We start from the raw sequence: 23,327 nt of genomic DNA, 5'->3' as shown, positions 1-23,327 counted from the left end.
TTACAGTATGACTTCTCCTGGGGCATATTCGCAGTTTGTCCTGAGCAATCCTGGGAGCTGCTACTCTTAGGATACAAACAGTTTTTTTAATGGTACTACCCAAGCAAACTAAGTGTGGGAGCTCTTATGCTATCTGTAATGTCTTCTAATTTTAATGTTTCTTGTGATTGCTAACAAGCTGTTGCATTCAACTGAATTGAGGTAGCTTTTCTTGCAAAGTTTTATTTATAAGTAGATAGCTAAAAACACATACACAGATAAAATACGCTGATGTTATAACATCACTTTATATGACGCTTTGCTTATACAGTCAAAAATTGGCTAAGTGTTCTTAATTTTAGGTTTCTGAAATATTATAAAGATGATAACAAAAGATGCATTTTTTTTCCAAAAAAATTAGATCCCAAAACTGGGCATTTATAGCATCTGCTGGTAAATGCAGGTTCTTTTACATAGTGTTATGTAGATATATAATGTCTTTACAACATGGGAATTATATAATAAATTTGTTTTCACCTTAAAAATTTCAAAGTGGTCCTAATTTAAAAGATTTTCTTGAAAGCTTTTCTCCTTCAGATTATTTTAAAATCTCTTTTTTTTTTTCTCCTCTGTATAACCATCCTCAACACTGATCCAAGCATTAACATTATATATGAACAAGTGGCCAGGACAGGCAAATTTATGACATTATGCAATAAGGGCCAGAAAAAAATATGTGGGTTGATTGTGATGTGTGGTTAGGAAAACACTTAGATAGTTCACAGATTTTTTTTTTTTTTTAATTCTATATCAAAATGAAAGTAAAGCAATTCTAAAGTCATTAATCCATCATTTCCCACTTCTTTAGGGAGTCAACTGCAAATAAAACGTGATTAAAAAATAGCATCAATTAATTTCAGAATTATTTTCCTTGGAAGTAAAAAGTAGAAACATGAGTTATCCTGTTTACTTCATTGATTTACATAAATTCCAATTTTTTAACTCTTAAAATTTTTTTAGAATTCATATGTAGACAGGTCAATTCTGATTGAGCAATGCTTTCTTTGAAGGAAATATTAGCAATATGACTTATGAAACCACAGGATACGCAACAATTGATCTAGCTACAAATATTAAGTAATATAATTTACATACTTTGTATATTTATTACACAAGTACTCAAGTTTCAGGGTAAGCCAGTATCCCATTTGTAGTACTATATTTTTATGAAAACTTGTTGATTTTACTTCACAGAACAAACATAAATTTTCAACTTATGTTGTTGCCTCAGGACATCAATATGGAGCTGGGGAAGGAGTCTTGCACTACTTTTTTAAGGTAGACATCCAGTAATTTTTAAAAGTTCCTTTAATTTCTAGGGGCAAACTACACTGGAATGCATTTTTAGTAGCTTTAGTATCATAAACTTAATGCTTTTCTCAACAAAACTGAGTATTTGATCCCTTTGGAATGTTTTAGCTACAGTGGAAGTATTTTCCACTGTTTTGGCTCTATATGTTTTTTAGTTTTTTCCATAGTTTTTGAGTAGTATCTCCATATGTACTTTACAGTGAGAACATGTCTGCCATATCAATGGAATCAGGAAAAATGTCTTTCTTCTCAATATTATATTCTCTTTTTTCCCCTAAGCATTTATTTTATTTGGGATACAAACCAACATTTGTCAAGATCAAAGAATATTCTTTAAAAAAAAAAAGTTTCTTGTTTTTAGTAGGCTGCCAGTCAGTATTTCTTAAGAATTGTTTCCTTTACTGCAGTTCCGTTAATCATTCAAGAAACTGAACTTTAAATCCTGAATATATGGACTTGTCTAGTAAACAAATGCTACTTTTTTAGCTCTAGTTAAAAGTAACCTTTTCCTCCTCACATCATTCCCTGTTTATATTTTCAGATAGGTTGGCTTAGTGAGACTCCTGCAATACCTGTTTTTGGAGATGGAAATAATTTTATTCCAACCATTCATGTTCTTGATTTAGCAGCGTAAGTAAAAAAATTTCCCCTGCGCAATAATTGATACCCAGCTAGATAACAAATTCAAATCTACTGGTGAATACTGAGGCTTTTAAATTGAGATTGGTGGGTTTAAGAACACTCTTTGGCACTTCTTACTGAGTCAAAGAGAGACTTCTGTTTCTTTAGTACTAGACAGGCCTTCTGAAAACTTATCTGACTGTTGCACTGGTGCTATATTTTAAGAAATTACTAGCAATTCTCAATCTATAGTATGATACCAGTTAACTGGCACAAAACTGGAAATGGATTATGGACTCTATAGCAAGCTAAGTTAGTATCTTCTACAGATGTTACTTTTTATCCTTTGAACTTCTTTACAAATAAAATATCTAGCTGTGCTCCTTTGTTAAGGAACATGTATATGAAGATGTCATGCTCTGAAAAGCTCTGCAAGATTTTACAAATTCTTTGTATTGCATTTAACAATGAAAGCCCAGTATGCTTCTCCAACTACGGGCCCTGACTGTACTTGCTATGTTTCAGAGTGTTACAAAATGTAGCAGACCACAGGCCAAGGTCTCACTACATAGTTGCAGTAGATGAATCTATGCATACTCTGCAAGAATTAGTAAAGGTAAGAGATTTGATTATTTTTTTTTTTCCAGATATCTTTAAGGTTTTAAAAACTATACATTCTACTGAAGTAGAAGTTCTTAGGTCTTCCTGTGTAGTAAATGACATAGAAAATTATTTTGAAATCCTCAAAGACTTCTGTCCTTTGAACAAAATACATGACTTGGACATGATTTTGCAGAACTAACCTTTGCAGTATTATCATTAACTTAAGTAGAAATTTTACCTAAGAAAGTTCTGATTAATTGTTATGGGATTCACAGTACTGTAATTAGATAGTCAAAGTCTTTAAGATGTTTTCCCCTTCATTTTGTAGGAAGATATCTTGGTTTTCCAAGTATTTTGAAATTAAGTCTAGAAATAGTCTGGATGACACTGCTGAACTAATAGTGAGAGTCAACACAACATAAAAGGAGACTTGCTTATGTAGATTAAGCGAATGTTACGTAAAGACCAAACATAGCAGCCCAATTTTTTGTTTGTGTCAAAGAGTGTTTCATGGAACAGTGTGTTAGTGAGCTCACAAGAAGACGCAACTTTTGTTTAGGTTCAGGTAAATATACAAGGTCTCACTGAAAAGTTAATAATTGAAGAGGCATTCTGTATAAGTGACCATAATGCAATTAGTCAACATTCCTATTGAAGAGGCAAAGGTCAAAATAACTTTTGCAGCTGTGGTCAACCATGCATTATATAAAAATGAACACAAAAGACATTAAAAATATTAAATCCTTAGAGAAGAAGGGTAGAGGCTGTTGAAACTTACATTATTAGCCAATAAGGGCATTGCGTGATACTTATTAAGAAAAGTTTAGGAAAGAGAAAATGAAAATTAGCATGTCTTATGGTATTCACTGAAGAGGTCTGAAATAGCTCAAGGATGAAATAACTCTGAATTGCTAATTCACGCATATAACTTGCTGTTTAGCACTGTTGTTGCATTTGAAGACTGGAGGATTGTAAATATGATGCCAATGTAAAAAGAGAGGTTCCTGAAATTTTGGAGTGAATTATAGGCCAATATGCCTAATAACATTGGCTAATAAGCAAGTATGTTATTAGAAATTATAATAAATTGAATGCATTAAAGGACACCCAGATACATATGATCTATTTGGGAAGAGTCAATGTGACTTTTGTAAAACACTTTCCCAAGAAATACTTTCCAAAAAAGTACTGTCAAATACTTTGGAAACCTCCTGAAGTTCTTTAATGTGACAAACAATTGTGGATAAGGGTGAACAAGCTGATGTAGTCTACTTGAATTTTCCAAAGGCTTTCAGAGAAGTACTTCACTAAAAGCTGTTGAGAAGCAGCTAGGCACCCTAAGAAAAGTGGTTGGGTCCTTTCATGGGTATGTGATTGTTTAGAAATGGGAAATACAGGGCAGGAGTAAGTGGCCAGTTCTTGCAGAGAGAGGAAGTTGCCAGTGGAGAGAGTGTTGCAGAGCACATTGCGGAGAGCAATCTTGGCAGGGAGCTGTACCAGCCCAGGAGAAGAGTGAAAAGGTACATGGGAGAGAAATACCTTGAGAGTTGCTTAAATATACAGCAGCTATTTCTAGTTTAGGAAGTCTCTGAGCTGAAAATGGTTGAACATTAGAAGACTATCTGGAAGGAGTATCATATATGCTTTTACCATTCTTAATTTCCATTTAGGCATCCACTAATTGACATAGTTGGAGACAGAACTCTGGAATATATGTAGATTTGCTCTGACACTCTATATAAATTTTTACGATTTTATGGAATCTAGTGGGGTTTTAAATCTATTTTAAAGGGCTGTAGGAGTAACTAACAGTTTCTATCTAATGATGAAATGAAAATGTGATATGGAGAGTTATTGGTGGCATTGATCTGAAAACCCTTCCTGATTGTTAATAGAATTAAATACTTCAAGAACCTGAAATGAAAGTGCTGGAAAATAAAATAGATCTCCAAACAGATCTTAAGCAGTAGGAAGTTGTACATAGATTTAAGAGCTTTGGAACACTTTTCTGTGGTTTTGGGTTTTTTTAGTGGTGGTGGGGATTTGCGGGTTTTTTGTTTGTTTGTTTATTGCAAGTACTAGAGGAATTATATAGCAAAACAAAGGGGTTCAATACTAACATTAAAGTTAATATACCATTCTTTGATCTATTTCAAATCACTATAGTGATTTTTCAGGTAAAGTGTAACATAAAATTTAAAGCAGATATTTTATCCACAGAAATCCTGTTCATTTTTTTCTAAGAATCTTATTTGATAAGTGTATTCATTTTTTTTCTTGATAGTGTATCAGTAAAAATGTTGGACCAGGAAAAATTGAGAAGGTTCCAAAAGAAAATGCATTCCTGAGCAAGGAGTTAACAGTTAGTACTTTTCTCCTTTTGTTACTTAAGTAAAGGATGTAAACTTAAAAGTATAATGTAATGAAATATATGATTTCTTTTTTTATTTCACCAGAAAAAATTAATCCTAAAACATACCTAAAAATATATACAGTGAGTTTAAATTTAGAAAATAAACACACTAAAATTTAACTATCATAGAAAAGACTATTTTGAGGAGTTACAGCCTGATTTAGAAAAGCAGTGAAACGCTGATGTCACTGTTGCATTGAGCATGCTGGAGCACGCTAACAAAACCTACACAAAATTATAAAAATAACAAAAAAAGCTAATAATGATGTGCTGCTAAGGCTGATGAATGCAGCATACATAAATTGCGCTGTATTCATCTATTTATCTGGAAGAAAATGTTCATAGGAGAAATAAACAAATTACAACCCTGGTAGTTTTAAGATGGTACTTGATCAATTTATGATAGAGGTTATTCCCTGCAATTATATGAAAATTTGTATTGTACAGAATAATTGTTCATGTTCTAATAGTTCATGAGAATACTCAAATACAAATATATATTGAAAATGTTTATATTTTTAAAAAGCTTAAAATGTCTGTTTTGCTGTGTGTGCAAACCTTCTTTCCCTGTGCTTAATACTTTCTATTCTCACCCCTCCATTCTAGTCTCTAGTTTAAACTAAAAGTGTTCTTTTAACATGCATAGCTTAAGTCTGTAAATAAATGTAGCTTTGTTCCCTCAGCAAATGCATTTGGATATGTTGCTTGTGAACCTGCGAATGGAATCTATGTTTCTGAAAGAGACTTTCAATATTAAGTGGGTTGCTCAGGCAGGACTAGTGGAGAACATTGAACAAGTCATCAAGGAATACAAGCAAAGTCGAGGATTACTGGTAATGGTTTCGTGTACACTATTTTAAAGTGATCCTTTCTTTTTTCCCCAATAGAAATGGTCATATAAATGCAAGCTTTAATTTCTTTAAGTAAAAATACATGGAAGACTGATATAGGTGCAAAATAAGTGAACATAAAACTTGAAAATTAAATTCAAGAATGTAAAAAAGAGGGAATATTAATTAAAACAATAATCATTAAGTCATTAAGTTTTATTTCTTTTATGCCTAAAACTGAAACTCTGCAAACACAAATAAGCTTCCTGATGGAGAAGCTGCTGTTCTGAAACTAGTTTCTGTATGCAATATATGGCATTCCTGGTATATTTTTGCTTTGAGAACACAATAAGTGTAACTTTTATTTAAGCTGTTTTATAATAATCAATAGTTAGGCGAGTATTTTGTGTCCTTCATTATATTTAGTGAGCCAGGATATTAAATTGCAATGTAGCTTTCATTTTACCCTGCTCTGTTGTGTAATGTACTGAGCAAGTTTGCTGTTTCCTATGTTAGCTTAATATTTAGAACTTTTGTATTCAAATGTATGGGAAAGGTTATTGAAAGGTGCAGGAAAATGTTTGCATACATTCAAGTATTGATTGGTATGAGAAAGCTGTTCAGCATGTCTAAATCTTGTTCAAACTTTGAACAACAGTTCAGGTTGTGTGAAACAAAATAAAGCTACTGTCGTTCGAGGCTGTTTGTTAAAAGTCCTTGCGTACCTCTGAAAGGATTATCAGATCTGTTTTCAGGTTAAACTACTGCATCTGAATACGTATGCATGTAAAGAAATTCAGTACAAAATATAGACATATCAAGTGCCAAGGAGAGGGAAGGCTAGCTAGACCTCTGTCCCTGTTACTACTCTATTACATTTTCAGAGTGTGCAGTCAGATTTACTGAAGTAAGATAGACAGTTAATGATGTATGATTTTGATTTTGTTGCATAATATATTTAGTAAGTGTGTACTGGAATCTCAATTACGCATAGTCATTCACAGGCTAGGTAGACTGAAATAAGAAATCACTAATATCTTAAAATTGTGATGGATCTGAAATTTTTGAGGTCAAAATAACCATTGTGATGACAGCACCTCTACCTCAGTTGGTAAATAGAGCTATTGCACGTGTATAGTAGAATATCTGTCTCCTCATTCCAAAATTCTCTGCATCCTATCTACGGGGTTGTGTTTCATCTCTTTTGATCATTCAAACACTAATAGTGCCACTATAAGTTGATCTGCGAGTCTACTAAATAGGAGGGTGATTTTTCTCCAATGGTGAAGATGTACATTTAAATCAAATAACTGTGTTACTCAAAGTCTGTGGACGACATAGAAGGTATTCAGTGAGAAAATATATACTCGATGTGAATAAAACTATAATATGTTTTAATTTTTAATGATAATAATTGTTATTTTCTGCTAGCTATAGCAAAAAGATTGTTCCTTTTACATAAAAACCATCCATATTTTTTAGATGATGTTACATCTTTATATTTCTTTTCCAGCCTCTCAAAGTTTTCATTCATGGTCCTCCTGGGGTTGGCAAATCTACTGTTGCTGAAGAGCTCTGCAAACACTACAAGCTACATCACATTAAGACAAACGATGTGATTTCTGAAACAATAGCAAATCTGGTGTGTTGCTGTTTTCCAATATTGCTATTATTTTAATTTCTGTGATTTTAAAATGTATAGAATAATTTAAAGAATAGTTATAATTCCTTTATTTTAGAATGGAAATATCTTTTTACATACTGGTGACTTCTGGGGGATGCACTCAACTATTTTTAGAGACTGAAGGTTGTTCAGTGTCTCCCTGTCCAGGAACATACAAGAAATGAATTTTTAAATGTGTTATTTTTCCTTTTATTACATCTGTGTATAAAAGATATTTGGCTACAGAATTTCTGAGCTTATTCGTATTTCTGATCTTGTTTTCAGGAGAAAGTTGTGGCTCCTAAAGAACCGGACTCTGACACTGTGGGAGAAGAGGAGGAGGAGGAGGGTAAAAATGTAGAAGCAGCACATGAGTTATTATCTGCAATAAAAGAAAGCCTGGAGCAGAGTGCAGGTAGGAAATACAAAGTACTAAGATGGCATTTAGGTAACTAGTGCAATCCTATGCAAATTGAAAATTAGGAAATAAATTTGTGCTTTAGAACTTTTACGTCTGACTAAAAGTAAGAATCATGCCCTGTCCATTTTTATGTACTTTATTCAAAAATCAAATACAGTGTTTTACATTATATACCTTGTATAATAAAAGTGATATATTTTTTAAATACCGTGGTGCTTTTTCAATTGTAGAAGTTCCATCTTTCTACTTTTTTTTATACATTTTTATATAATTGTTTTTACCCTGTAACTTGATATGTAAGTAACAACAGTATATTCAGAAGCATTAGATTCTTGGGCAGATTTTTTTAATAACATCATGTTTTCTTCTCAGAACAGCAAGTAAAAGGTTAGTGAAGTATATCTTTATAAAATTTGCAAGGAAGAAAAGTATCTAGTAAAAAAAAAGAATTAGTGCACTGTCATATGAGATTGTGGGGATTTTTAAGTACCTTATACCTCATTTTGTCCATCTCTAAAAAGTAAATAGTATTTACTGAAGCCTGTAAAGAATTTTAAAGTCTGCAGATTGAAAAATGTCCATAAAAGTTGCCGTTACTGAAATCTATATATGAATAAAGTCATGTGGGTTTTAACTTAGCGTTTAACATTTTGCTTGTGGTATAAAGTGACTCCCCCTTAAAGATGCATTGTATGACTAAAGGCTTACCTGATTTTGATCTTGTGTATCTGCAAAGCAATGAACTTGGAATGCAGCCAAAAGCTTCAGTAGTGAGATCCATGGCAGTATTTGTTCTGCATGCCTTGCTTTGTTGTCTGAAATAATAATGCCTTTTAAAATAGTAACATACTATTATGATTACAATGGTTTATAAATATTTAAGACTTTTAAAAGCTGAAGCAAAATAAAGTAGGAAACTGGAGCCAATGGTTGCAAAAGGGCAAAAAAATCAGGTCAACCCAAACTTCTTACTCCCACACATTTGCTCGACATTGTAGGCCAAGTTACTAAACCACTTCATATCTCAATCTATTCATCTGAAAATGAAACTTGTAAAACCTATCTCATGTTTGTTTTGTGAGACTATCTAAGTTTTACTGTTAATTGTAAATAGAAAATGATTGCTTTGTCACTTTTTTCTATAAATATTTCTTTGCTGCTTCTATTAAAATCTGATTGCATTATTCTAAAAAAACCCTGATTTCGTGTTTAGTATCCTTAATGTTCCAATAATTATATCTTTATAAACACAAATGTAATTTTATTTTATAGCTACACATTTATATTCCATAGATTTCTGACAACATGTAATATACAAATAATAACTCAAAATACATACTTTTTTTAGGGTCTAAATAGAAGTTTCTCTGATAAATGAATTAAAATGTTAGTAAAATAATTTCAGATTATCTCTTTTGCATAAAGTAGGTACCCATTAATCTTCTTTGTGTCTTAGGCCGCCTAGATGATCAGTATGTTGTGAAATTTGTGAAGGATAAGCTCAAATCTATGCCTTGTAGGAATCAGGGATATGTTTTAGATGGATTCCCGGAGACTTATGACCAGGCAAAAGATCTTTTTAATTGTAAGTACTGCTGCTTTTGCTTTTATTGCTTCTAATATTTTCATTATCATTATTGTTCTCAGTGCCATATTAGTTGAAGTGCATCAACACTGTACTGACTGCAGTGCAGGGGGCAAAACAAAGTTGTTTTCACATGTTGCTTAAAATGTGAGAAGGATTGTAATGCACCTTATTTAAGCACAAGATAGTTTTCAGACTATCTTTGCTGGCAAAGTAATAAGTAAATACACAAATATGGAGGATGTTTTCTGGTGCTGTGTTGGTCTACTCTACTCAAGCCAGCTCTAAGGCAGAATTTCTTCATAATATTTAAGGCTGCTTAATGGGAGGATCCAGCCAGTGCACCAATGCATGTCTCGTGAGCCAAATTAGAGTGGGTATATTAGATCAGCTACTGTAGATAGGACTCAAGAGGAGCTCTGTGACATTTCAAATTGTGAGCAAGCACCACCCATGCATTAAGACCAAGAATCATCTCCACATGTAAATTGCATCATGAGGTTTGAAGGTAAACAAAACCCAGTCTTGTTCAGCTTAATATGCTGGGCTGTGAATTACCATGCTCAGCTGATGCTCTTCAGGCAGTTTTACTGACTATTCAGAACAGCAGACACTTTGTGGCAGAAACCATTTTAATCATAGTACTGTAAAACATTTCTGCTTGCTGTCCTGAGCCTTGTCTCTGTTTTTGGCAGAATGATGTATTTGGCAGGAGGAGAGGCCAGGATCAGGATAGCAGTATGGACACATTTTAAGATTGTGTATGCATGTGCATATTTCCACTGTATAGACAAACAACTATTAGTGTCCTAAGGCAGAATTCTGTGGTGGCTGGCAGCATGAATTACTTATCGAATTTTCTAAACTGGTGTTAGGTTAGATTAATTTCCAACAATTAGTATGATTTGAATATAGACAAACCTGTGTTTATACTTGGCACATTTTTAGCAAATATAATTATACTGTTGCTTCAAATGAAAATGTTCAAATCAATTCTTACTTTTGTTTTAGTGGAAAACGAAGATGAAGAAGAAGAAGAAATTAAAGGCAAAATACCTAAATGTGATAAATTAATCATACCTGGTAAGTTTGATAGATTTCTTTCTAAATAAACAGAGGAGCTTTCAAATACTGCTGCCACCAACGAGAAGTCTAAAATATCACTCCATCTGTTCATATTTAATTTAACATAAAATAAATATCTAATCCGTGTGCTGCTGCTGCCCTCTTATTCGAAAGTGAACAATTAATCAAAAGGAAGGTTTTGGTTCAGTTTCTGGGTGTTTTCTTCATTTTTTTCTTTTTGTGAAAATGCTATCAACTGTTGGCTGATAACAATAGTGGTGGCTGCCTTTGTTGTGATTATAGCAACTATTAATAGAATAAACATGAGCTCCTGAACTTGACATATTAAAAAAATGCAAGTGTATCTTTAGCGCGATGTCTTGAAAAATGTTACCAAATTAATTTTAATGCATCGGTTAAGTTGGGATTAAAATAGAGTGGTTTTCATCTATGCAGAAATGGCTTCATTCTGGTGTTTTCAATATTCTTGATTTCTTTGGAAGATAGGATTACATTCAAACAATACACGTGGCATATTCTGCATTACAAGATGTGTACAGTTAGGTAGTATAAAGGTTAAATATTTCAAATGTTTAGTGTTTCAGTAAATGATAACTTACTGGCTTCAGCGGAAGGGAAGAAAATTCAGAACTTTCTGAAAAATTGCTTAGTTCTTGCACTTACATGAGGGGGACAAAGGCTTGATTTAAAGAGCAGGCTTCTACCAAGTCTTTCACCACTTATGAATTGCTAATTTCTGAAGTAAATAATTTCTGTTATTCATAAACAAAGCCACTTTTAGCCACTATTTCAAAAGAGGAAATGTGAATGAGTTGTTATGATGGGTGGGAGAAGTACCACTTTCTCTCCCATAACAAGGACTTCAGGCATGGGATCTGTTTTAAGAAGGTACCTTCTCAACCTTGGAGAAAATTTGTTTTAAAAAACAGAATGGTCCAGAAAGGGTTCTTGTTGGTTTAGGGAAGTTTTCTTGAGTCTGTTTTTGGTTTTTTGGGAAGTTTTTCTGGGGACAGTTGGTGGGTGGGGAGGGGGCTGTGTCTGTGCTTGATTCTGCAAATTTCTCTCTGATGTCAGAAAAATTACTTCCTGGCTCTGTTAAATTAACAGATTTCAGTAGTATTGAATAATTATAATAATAGAAATGCCAGAATATAACGTGATAAATTACATTAAGCCATATTTAATAAATATAAATTGATTATTGAGTTAATAAAATACTACAAGATTCAGCCTAATGAAGCTACAAATATGAGACTTCTGAAGTGAAGAAAGGAGACAGATTTTTCTATGGATCCGTGAAAGATTTCTGGTGTTTTGTCTACCAGTAGTACTAAAATAACATTGAGACTAAATTTTATGGCATGTGGTGGCAAGTACTATTTGATTTTATTTTTTTAATTTACTTTAATTCATCAGATACACCTTTATTTTTGAGATTAAAAATTAAAATACAGGGTGATGACTTTTGATGACTTGACAAACAAGTGAGTTAAATTTTCCAGTGTTACTTGCTGCTTTGGCTGCACCATTCATAAGAATTTTTTTCCTCCTATACTTGTTACATGTATTGATTGTATGATAACTTTCTTAGAAAATTTGAGCTACAGTGCATTGCTGTTCTTAAGATTTTTATTCTGCTTATTGAAAGAATAGGCTTGTTGATAATGCTAAGAAAGAATTTGGTGAAATTGGAATATGTAGCTTCTTTACAGACGTGTCTCAATATTGTTGGATTTCTCTAACTGGAGAAGTTGAATATAAGCATTTGATAATTAAATTCTCTGTGAAGATATACACAGTTCAGATCTGTTTATGTTCAGTTGTGGTTTAAAATATATTATTAACACAAAATAGGTAAGAAAAAGGAAAAACAATAATATATATGGGTGCTGATAATGTGGTGTTGTTCTTCACAGAATTTGTTATTTCTTTGACTGCATCTGATGAATTCCTTATAAACAGAATAATAAATCTGCCAGAGAGAATTGTTGCTGGAAGTCATTATACCCAGGAGCGGTTCCTGCAGTCTCTGAATGTCTTCAGAGAGTTAAATACAGAGGATAAGACTGTTCTCAACTACTTTGATGAACTTGAAATACATCCTCAGTTTATTGGTATGAAATAATAAAATCAGTAGATAAAATATAAATAAAATAATTTGTTGTTACAAATTTAAGACTTGCAAAGATCATATAGTAAGTCTACATATATAAGTAATATTTTTAATTAATGTTGCAGAATACATATACAACAAGCATTTAATTATATACCTGCAAAAATATCTGTACACTCATCAGGATTCTGAATTATTCTCGTATGGTTAACCTGTTTTAAAAAACAGGGGGTTTAACTGTTCATTTTTGTGGGCTAAATGATCAAAATAATTTTCTGACTTTAGTTACAGACCTCTGCACTGATGTCCTTCCAGATTGGTGTAACAGTGTATTTTCACTGACTTTCAATATTACAGTTGCTCATATTTTTTTCTTTAGACTTATCCTCAGATGCCGTGACAATATATGGATAATCTGTAAATGATGGACCATGAAGAATATTTTTAGAAATTAGAGGTGGAAGGCTAGGGCTGAATCTGTTTTGCACTATACATGTATGTGAGAAAATTTGTCTTCCCTACACACTATCTAGAAAACTGTGATCACTGGGAAATCTTGACAAGATTGCTATAATCTGATTATTAAAAACAGTGAGATCAAGGTGACAGCATTCTTAAGAAAAATGGGAGGTTTTTAGCAGGGGATGGAGAAAAGAAAGAACAAGGGAAAAACCTTGGAACTAAAATCAAGCTGATGATATTTGGAATGTCCATCTGAGATGAGTTATGGGAAGTTAATTGTTGAACAGCCTCAGTCATAATTGATTTCCTAATTTTTTTTTTTATTTATTTAATGTTAGTCATGGAGATTATCTTGAGAATAATACCATACATGTGGTGTTAGGAAGTGTAGCAGGGTGAAAAAATAGTATGTTAGTACAATCATTTTAGAATTGAGGTAATTCTGCTACAGGAAGTAAATGTATAAATCGTAAATATTAAGGTCTGATGCCATCAATTCATCATATCTTATACACTTCTAGATATGCAAGTAGTAGGACTCTCCATGATGATGTTTTAGTTTGGTGGGGACTATAAACTGTATACTCTATGATAGAATATTGTAGTGTTTTCCTCTAAGAATTATGCCCAAAGATACTCTTAAACTCTATTCCATTCCAAATAAGGAAACTCACTGGCCTACTAATTTAATTATTGAGGTATCACAACTGTGATGGTCAGTGACTTCCAGATGATTTTCACATTCAGTTCATAGTGTTGATTCTCATCTTCAAAGGAGCCTCGTCTTTAGGTCCTGTTTATCACAGGAACTGCCTCTTTACCTATATTCAGTTCACTGATTGTTACCCACCGAAGTATGAAAGCATATAGCTTTCTGTTGTAAAATGGTAAGGACAGATTACAAAGATAACTTCAGTGAGCAACCTTCAGCTCTGCAAATAACCCTCCATTCTAGCTGATGTTCCAATGGGTTTATCAGATCTGTAGAATTAAATAGCATCAGATTTAAGCAGAGCACCAACTGCTTTCTCAGTCATATTCTGAAGGAATTTAGTGGGGAATAGTTAAAAAATTGTGCTTGATTTTTTAAATATTTACTCAAATTAATCAAATCTTTGTTCCACCTTAATTTTAGAAAATCATAACATATGGCTTTATGAATTGCTTTTATGATTATTATTTCTTCTGAGTCTGAAATATGATTAGTACAAAGGAGTGGGCTTCAAGATTCTGGAAACTCTGCTACAGTGACTCACTGCATGAAGTCTGCAAGTCAGTTATCTTGGGTCTCATTTTTGTCATCTGCAAATTGTGGATGGTGACACAGGCATGTTAGATCATCTACAAAAAGGCATATGAAAGTTATAACAGCAATTTCCTTTGATGATTTTAATTTATGAATGCCTTTTCTCGTGATCAGTCAGTGCTAACTTCATTTTTTATTTAAAAGGTATTTATTTTTGAGGATAAATGCAGTTAATTTTGACTGCTGTAATATTTGCATTGTAATCTTTCTTGGCCATCTAAGAAAAAATGCAGGCTTTGAGACCTCCAATTCAATGCTGAGAGAGTCCTTAGCAATACTTAAATGACTAGAAATGTGGTTTGCACTGTAATTTGTATATCCAGATACAGCTAAAATTGTAGAAACAACGGACTGCTTGACACAGAAAATGTATTATTCTTTTAATTTGTAATACTTTAGGACTGTAATTCCTGATTTTTTGAAAGAAGCAACTGTAAAAGAAATTTTATCATGTAGAATTATGTTAGTTTTCTCCTCATTAGCAGAGTTTGGACTTCAGGTCCAAATCACAAACAAACTCTTGGAATAAAGATGTTAATATTGAACAACTATCTTTGGTCTGAATTAGTGATTGGAAAGAAATGGTAACCATGTTTTGCCAATGGGTTTCAAAATAGCTTCATAAAGCAGAGGACTGTGGAGTAGGGACTACTGGATTCTCATCTAAATTCTCTATTCTAGTTGTTCTGTTTTTTCCCCTTCCTCTGCTTGCTCTCCTTACCCACTGTTGCAGATGAAAACATTTGACATGGTTATGATTTAGGAGCAATTCAAAATTTATTAATAGTATGGCTTAAATCAAAGGTTGAATTCTAACAGCACTCAATGATTGACTAATTTAAAGATTTACAAGTAATTCAGTAAAATAATTATAATCAAAACAGTGACTTAATTAGAGATTCAAAGATGACAAGATTCACAGTAGCTTACTATAAGGTATCTTAAATCAAAATGTATATGTACTTTTGTATAGATATACATATATAAACATAAAACATGCAGGTACATACAGACAGAAATATTTGGGCCCACAGATATGACATCTACACTCATGAAGGCAAATGTGTATATTTAAAAACACAGATAGGTAGGGATGTGGATGGAGGAAGCTAGCTTACAGTTAAAATTTCCCTCTTCGAGTTGTAATGACAGGACAAGGGGTAATGGGTTTAATCTGAAGGAGGGTCGATTTAGATTAGATGTTAGAAAGAAATTCTTTACTGTGAGGGTGGTGAGGCACTGGAACAGGTTGCCCAGAGAGGTTGTGGAGGCCCCATCCCTGGAAGTGTTCAAGGCCAGGTTGGATGGGGCTTTGGGCAACGTGGTCTAGTGGAGGGTGTCCCTGCCCATGGCAGGAGGGTTGGAACTAGATGATCTTTAAGGTCCCTTCCAGCCCAAACCATTCTATGATGATGAGTTTAGAGTGAGTACTCACAGTGCATTGGCATTCCTCAGCGGGCAATCATTGAGACTTGAGGAGGTTGACTTTCTCCCTGGCCTTGCACCAGCTTTGACAGCAGATGGTCCTCAAGGAGTTCGTACCTGAGAGGCATCCCAGCCCAGGGGAGATGCTGGTCACAGCCTGCTGTGATCCAGGAGAACTCAAAGGGTCTTGCTTAGAAAGGCTATTTGTAGGATCAGAGATAACTGACTTTTGTCTTTTGTACTTTTCCACTTTGGCCCAGCTAAGATGGTGAAATATTCTGGTACTTTCTACCAGTTGTGCAGACTCAGAACTTTTCTGGCATCACCCCCTTTTGGGCCACGGCCCAGGTACAGGTGTACCAGGCTGTCAGGAGGTGATTGATTGTCATTATTGTCCCCAAACAATAGGGGAAGCAAAAGCATCACGACCCAGGCACAGGTGTACCACGTACCATTGCCAAGCAAAGCAAGAGCCAGGCATGTCAGGAGTGCCTTAATGCTCTGGTCTGCTGCCCTGGCATGTGGCCCAGGAAAGGGGAGGGAAATTGCACCAAGTACAGAGCACCTTAAGGGGGGGGTTGCACCACCACACCCATTTCTGTGTCTTTACATCCCCAGTCCCTTACCACTGAACACGCTGTTTATCTCTGTACTCTCTGCATACCTGAAATGCTCACCTTTCCTCTTTTCCATGTACATTTCTATACCTTTTCTGCCAGATGCCTCCCCACACTGAATGTATAAAGAGCACAGAATGCCCTGGAGACTGCTGTCTCCATTTTTCTGTGTTTTTTCTTTTCCTTATTTTTTTTCTTTTTTTCTTTTTTCTTTTTTCTTCTTTCTTCTTTCTTCTTTCTTCTTTCTTCTTTCTTCTTTCTTCTTTCTTCTTTCTTCTTTCTTCTTTCTTCTTTCTTCTTTCTTCTTTTTTCTTTTTTCTTTTTTCTTTTTTCTTTTTTCTTTTTTCTTTTTTCTTTTTTCTTTTTTCTTTTTTCTTTTTTCTTTTTTCTTTTTTCTTTTTTCTTTTCCTTTTTTCCTTGTTTCCTTTTTTTTCCTTTTTTTCTTCCCCCCCCCCCCCCCCCCCCAAGTTAAATACACAAGTAGCCTCCAGCAATAAAAAGTGAGAAGGAATAAAATGAAAGAGAAGGTCTTGCCCAATCTCTGTGCTCCTACATGAAGCTACGGATCTGTTTTGTAGACATAACACAGTAAGAGTTCAACTAGAGATAGGTCTGTGTATTTGTAAATCTGGATGAGTGAAAACTTTGGAGTTTGTTGCCAAATCCTAACAACCTATTGTGTAACCTGTGGGGGAGACAGGGTCAAAAGCTGGTGGTTTTATGCATCTGGATAAGTTGACCTAAGATTGGTGAAAGGAACATGTCTGATAATAGAATGACCTCATTTTCAAGTTTCAAAACTTAGTCAAGCTGCAACTGATAAACAGAATAGTTGTAAAAATTATTTTATTACACTTCTCCCTTACATCATCTTAAAAAGACAAACTATTTTAGCTGAAAATAGTAAAGAAAATCAGATGTAGAAAACTTCATTCTGTGTAGCAAAAAACCTGATATCTATAAGCAACTGAAAACAACATGTTATTACTTGAAAATTCAAACAATATGAACACCATATAATTTTAGGTCTTGCAGTTATTTTCTAATCATAATTGACAAAAGCCTTGAAATGACATCTCTTGTACTGTTTAAAGATGTAGCCAAATTTGAAGATCCTGAGAACAGATTTATTGTAAAAGAGATCATCAAAGAAATTGGGGAACCTCGGAATTATGGTCTGACAGATGAAGAAAAGGACAATTTGGAACGCCAAGCAGCTGAGGAACGCCTTGTCAAAGAAGCTCAAGATAAAGCTGAACAAGAGCGTAGAGAAGCTGAGGAAAGGGATGAAAGGATGGCAAATTGGGAAGAGTGGGTAGGTTAATACACATTTTTGGGTAATCATTATTATATATGTGTTTTAGATGGCTGCCAGCAATCTGTTATGTAAATGCACTTGGAAAGTGTGACATAAATTCTCTAGTTCCTTATATCATACTTTAGATCTGGATTAGATTATCTTCACAGTGCATTTTGAGGCCCAACCTAAAGAATATAGTCTCTTTTTGATTACAGACAGCATATTTTTTTATATGTTAGTATCAGCATGTCTTTAAAATACTTTTATGATACTCCCCTTGCTGTTGCTGTGCTGTAACTTACTACTATAACCAGTGGTGATTTTCCATAACCAGACTTCTAGGACTTTTGTATTTTGCTCCCTTTATTTTTAAGCAGCTAACCAAGTCTTAATTATCATGCCTTTCAAACAAGATTTTTAACTCAACACTGATCAATATTCCAGTCTGCACTGCAAGAGCCTGCAAGAGAAACAGCTTTGAGAGCTAGGTCCTCAGCTCAGTGAGAACTACCTGATGCAGTCTGAAGGATGCTTTTTGTTTGCTAATACTTTAATAAGTACTTGGTATTTAGGCTACCTGACCTCACAGGATTTGCACATGACATGACGCTTTTTCCTTATTTACTTTGTCACACCTAAGGACGTTTTAGCTAAATAACCTGGAATGCATACTATAAGAATGTTCTCATTCACACCCAAAGTCAGGTTTTTTCACCAGAAGGCAGTTCTTCTATTGTCTTCCTCTAGAACTATTTAAAAAACCCTGATCATTCCACAGAGAAATCCTTTTCTTGCATTTGAATGTCCATACACATCTATGGGGAAATAATACTCTGAAATTACTCACTCTTAAAGAAGCATTTACATTGCTCTGATGTTAGCATAAATAAGTTTTCTTTGTTATCTCTGTGCTTATTTACAGCCTCATTCAACATAAAATAGCGTTTTGTACTCTCTGTAAAATTGTCTAAAAGATTAGTGAGGGTAGTTAACACATTTTTAGCTATATACAATCCAAAATCATCTCACTTTCAAGAGAGCAAACTGTGCTTTATTCAAAGCTTAAGTAAGTGTTTAAATAAAACCTGTGCTTAAGTTTATCCTTTCAAATAGGCAGATGCTCAGGAAATCTAAGCAACTATTCATTTGCCCTTGAGACTGTAGATTAGCTGTTGTCTCTTGAGTAGTGACCAAAGACCACTTACAGGATTTATTCAATAGCACTCCTGGATTGAGTGAATAAGGTAAATATATTTTCCAGATATTGGTATATTGGTTTTATCAGAATATTTCTTTTGTGTTATGCCTTAAGTATAAAAAAGCAGTCTTCAGAGTATCATCTGCTTGCTGTTTCTAGATATGACTCAGACTACTGATGAATAAAATGAGAGAAGAGAGGACAATAAAAATGTTTTTGAGTAATCTGGCTAAAACTACTGCAAGTATACATGCTATTAAGTGCTATTAAATGAAAGATAGAAAAACTTGCAGCAGTTTTATTTCCCTACCCCTCCTACTTTTTGAGTGTAATCGTTGTATTTGATTTAACCTGAATTCAAGAATAAATTTAGCTGGTGTAAACAGATGTAATGCGCTATGGTTTTAGCTTATTTAGCTCTCATCCCCCTCGAAAACTGACATAAATGAAATAAAACCAAACCAAAACAAAGAAACCAAACCCAAAACAAACTATCAAACCCAACAATTTATGGTTACTTAGAGAGTCAGGGCTCTCTTCTGAGTAAAAATATTCTCCTTCCCTTCCAGTTCAAAGAACCCTCAAAGTGTATTCCAACCATTTTGCCAAATATGGTGACAGGACCACTGGAAGACTTCAGAATAAACCTCCTTTTAGGTGTTAAAGAAAAAATAATTTTACTAAGGAGATTATTTCGGTTTTCATCACATTCACTTCTTTGTCCTCAGTGTGCCATGTACTCTAAATTTAATAAGCAGTTCGTAGTTTTTCCGGCCAAGTTGTGAGTTTTAAAGTTTTGTCCACAGCTTCTAACACTATTTTTTCTTCATTATTTAGTCAAGTGCTATTTGGTAGATGTTATAAACCTTATTCTCTATTATTTTGGTCATTATTTGTAGAATAAACATCTGGAGGAAGTGAAAAGACAAGAAGAAGAGTTATTGGAGGCCCAGTCCATTCCACTACGAAACTATTTAATGAAGAATGTCATGCCAACACTTATGCAAGGGATAAATGAATGCTGTAGGATCAGGCCAGATGATCCAGTCGATTTTCTGGTAAAGTGATCACATTTATTTTCTTAAATATGTTGGAAAAAGCTTAATGAAAATATTCACACAGACCCAAAGAATCTCTGTTACCATAAGGACTTAAATTTTTTTTCTCCACTATCATGATAACAATTAATTAACAGATGGCACCTGCAATTCTGGTGAGCAGTAATTATTGTGAAAACTAAAACCCCAGCAACTAGCCTACATGGGCTCAATTGATACTCTGTATCAAGTAAGGTCCAGCTTTGTTAAACAGTAACAGGACAAGAATCACTACAAGAATCCGTTTCTCTTTGGTGTGTGCACTCTGCAGGTCTTACATACCCTGCCAATTCTGCTGTGACACAGAGGCCTGCAGAAAGGGGGACACCACTTTATATCCTGTTTACACCCCTCTAGGCACAATAGAGCACTTCAATGATGAATTAAAGCTCTTCAGTAATTCCCTTCACAATACACAGATAAATTAATTAGTAAATCCTATGAGACATACATAGAATAATTCCAATTGCGAAGCACCTCAAGAAGCTGTCTAGTTCAACTTTCAGCTGAAAGCAGGTTCAGTGTTGCATTCAGACAAGAATTCAGATACTGTAAAGTGATTGCTGTACTGCTGTTCTTCCTGCACATCCTAAGAAAGTTATTAACAAGCTATCACTGCTTTAATGAAAAGAAACATTTTATTAACCAAGCAAAAGCTTAAAATGAAAGCATCAGTGTTGTGTGCCGCTCTTAGGCACTAAGGAATGTTTAATTGTTTTAACAGTTTTGCTTACTGATGAATGACAGCTACCTGTAGCTGTAGGAGCCTGAGGTTGTCTTGCTAACTGCATAACTTTTAAAGATGTGTATTATTTCCTCTTCTGGGTCCAGAAATCAGGCCCTAGGGTATTCCCTAGGATTTTCCGTGGAGTGACAAATACTGTCATAAATAGCTCACTTCCTTCTCTTGCCCATGGCAGAGATGGGGTGACTGCTACCAAGAGGGAGAATGAGATGGATGGTATTTGGAATGTTATTTGTGGGGAAGAGGTTTCTCTGACATATCTGCCAGAAATTACATTTTAGAGCCATTTAATACTCTCTGCAATTTTGTTTAAAGTTATGTTATCCACTATATTTTTCTTATTTGCTATACATTTTAAAATTGGAAACTTGAAAATAAGTGTAACTTTGAAACTCTTCTACTTATAGGCAGAATATCTCTTCAAGAACAGTCCTGATATGGAATGAGATAAACATTAAATCCTAACGGCTGTCGAAATTGTGAAGTAGAAAGGGAGAACATTCCTAATGCATTTTAAATAAAAATACTTAAGTTTCTGAAATTATTTTTGTTTAAGCTTATTATGTAATCTCCATTTTTATTTCTTATACTTTATTACTATTTTGTATTGGGTTTTTAATATTTGTTCTACAAAAGTATCATTTACTGCACATATTAATATGCAGCTGTATTTCATCTATCTATTTGAAACTGTGAACCATAAGAATCTGTTCTCTCTCTCCAAAATTTTCTTCCTGGATTTTTTTCAGGTATACATTCTATTTAAGCAATATATTCTTGTCCTGATCTATAGAGGACGTAGGCAGCTAGTCTGAGAAAAACTTTTCTTAAAAAAAAAAAAAAAAAAAAAAAAAAATCACTGATAATGGAAACTAATAGAAGCAGCAGGCTCTGTTATTTCCCCTCCCAGCTACCAAGAGGCAAAAAGTCACACAACATAGTCTTCTTGCGGTGCACTGAAGACTGACTGGTTTCCCAACCTAGGTATGTCATAAACCCTGGGTTTTTCTTTGGAATCAAACAGATGGGTGTAGTTCTTACTTAACTTTCATCATTCAATATTTGATACATGTTTTTTATAGAGTCTTGAAGAATCTAGACTTTCCAGCATGTGACTGCCGTTTCCTTTTTTATTGACTTTGTATACCTTTCACAGAAACTGTCGATATTTATGCTGACTGAGCTGAAACTGATAACATAGTTGGTATAAAACAAATACAGGATTCTCTCAAAACAGAAAGCAAGGACTGTTTGGGACAAGGGGAAAAAAAGAGGAAGAACTGAAAGAATGGTGATACAGAAACATTTTACACTTATCGATTACTTTTAGTATTAGAATTTTAGAAGTATTAATGCACAATGTGCTTATTCAGATATATTAATATTTCTACAAACAGTCTTATTTCATCTATTTTCACATAGTCAAGTTAGTGATGATAGCCAGGAACAGAGTTCAGAACCATCATATCTGACTCTAAAAAACCAGACTCTTGGGATCTAAATTTCCTATATGCTGCCAATCCAAGTTACCATTTATCTTATGAGGCAGTTGAAGATGAAATAATCGGTCATTTTAGAGAAATTTTTAGTTTGAGAGTCCTGTTTTTCAGAGTAAAGATGAAAATAGGACACTAAAAAAAAGAGATAAAACATGGTGATGGGGTTTTTGGGTTTTGTTTTTTGTTTTTTTTATATATAGAGTTGTTGTATTACATTTACTTTTCTAAGAATAGTTTTGAGCTGATTTGTAAAGTATGGGGTTTTTTTCTCTACAATTTTCTGAAATTGATGCTATTACAGGCAGAGCTTTCAAAAACAATTAGTAGAAAAGGATCTCTTTGCTTTGTGCGGGGCGTAAACCCCAAAATGAGCCCGCTGCAGGTAACAAAAGACAGGCACAGGGCTCGCTTTGCACCGGAACAGCGCGGGGGACCCAGGCGGGTGGCGCCGGGCCCGTGTGAACCGGTTACAAACCCCGCCGTGCCCTCCCGGGGGGCTGCCGCTGGGGGCCGGCGGGCCCTCCACCCCCCGGGGACTCCCCGCAGGCAGGCAGCCAGCCAGCCGCTGGCCGGCGGCGGGAGTAGCCCGGAGCGGGCCGGTTTCAAGACCCTTTGGGCGGCTCGTCGGGGTAACGCGAGGGCGGTCTCGTCGCGTTTGTTTCCATGGCAATTAAAGTCCCCGCTTTCCCTCGCTCGGAACCCCCCGATGCCCAGGCACACCGTCAGTTGCGCCGAACCCTTCCCGAAGGTGCTGCGGCCCCAAGCCGGGTCCCCTCCGCGGCCGGCCCAGCTCCGCCGCCCCTGCCGGGACGCTCCGGCCTCGCCCGGCATGAACCCGGCAGCGCCGGAGCCAGGCGCCGCCTCGCAGCCGTTAGCGCTTTGTTTTCAAACTCCAGCTCGCTCCCACGCCGGAACCACAGTCCCCAGGATGCCCTTCGGCCTCGCCGCCCTCTGAGCATGCGTGGGCGAGCTAGCGTGCGCTGCGTGCGGGGG

The 23,327-nt window shown here is 35.0% G+C and overlaps 1 protein-coding gene across 4 annotated transcripts in view; it reads left to right on the top strand.

Annotated features, from left to right (window-relative positions):
- The window catches only part of AK7 (adenylate kinase 7), a 29,056-nt gene extending 7,680 nt beyond the window's left edge, over positions 1–21,376 (top strand). For all 4 annotated transcript variants that reach the window (XM_075753607.1, XM_075753606.1, XM_075753609.1 and 1 more), the window contains 13 exons: positions 1,234–1,317; positions 1,892–1,980; positions 2,497–2,587; positions 4,859–4,936; positions 5,671–5,820; positions 7,331–7,459; positions 7,766–7,895; positions 9,358–9,486; positions 10,498–10,569; positions 12,489–12,686; positions 17,590–17,810; positions 19,893–20,051; positions 21,243–21,376. In XM_075753607.1, the coding sequence (XP_075609722.1) occupies positions 1,234–1,317; positions 1,892–1,980; positions 2,497–2,587; positions 4,859–4,936; positions 5,671–5,820; positions 7,331–7,459; positions 7,766–7,895; positions 9,358–9,486; positions 10,498–10,569; positions 12,489–12,686; positions 17,590–17,810; positions 19,893–20,051; positions 21,243–21,281 (1,569 nt within the window). In that variant the 3' untranslated portion in view covers positions 21,282–21,376. The remainder of the gene's footprint in view (positions 1–1,233; positions 1,318–1,891; positions 1,981–2,496; positions 2,588–4,858; positions 4,937–5,670; positions 5,821–7,330; positions 7,460–7,765; positions 7,896–9,357; positions 9,487–10,497; positions 10,570–12,488; positions 12,687–17,589; positions 17,811–19,892; positions 20,052–21,242) is intronic.
- Positions 21,377–23,327: the final 1,951 nt, after the last annotated feature.

The sequence above is a fragment of the Balearica regulorum genome, chromosome 5 (assembly GCF_011004875.1).
Source record: "Balearica regulorum gibbericeps isolate bBalReg1 chromosome 5, bBalReg1.pri, whole genome shotgun sequence".
NCBI lineage: Eukaryota > Metazoa > Chordata > Aves > Gruiformes > Gruidae > Balearica > Balearica regulorum.
This window is presented reverse-complemented; position numbering and strand designations above follow the sequence as displayed.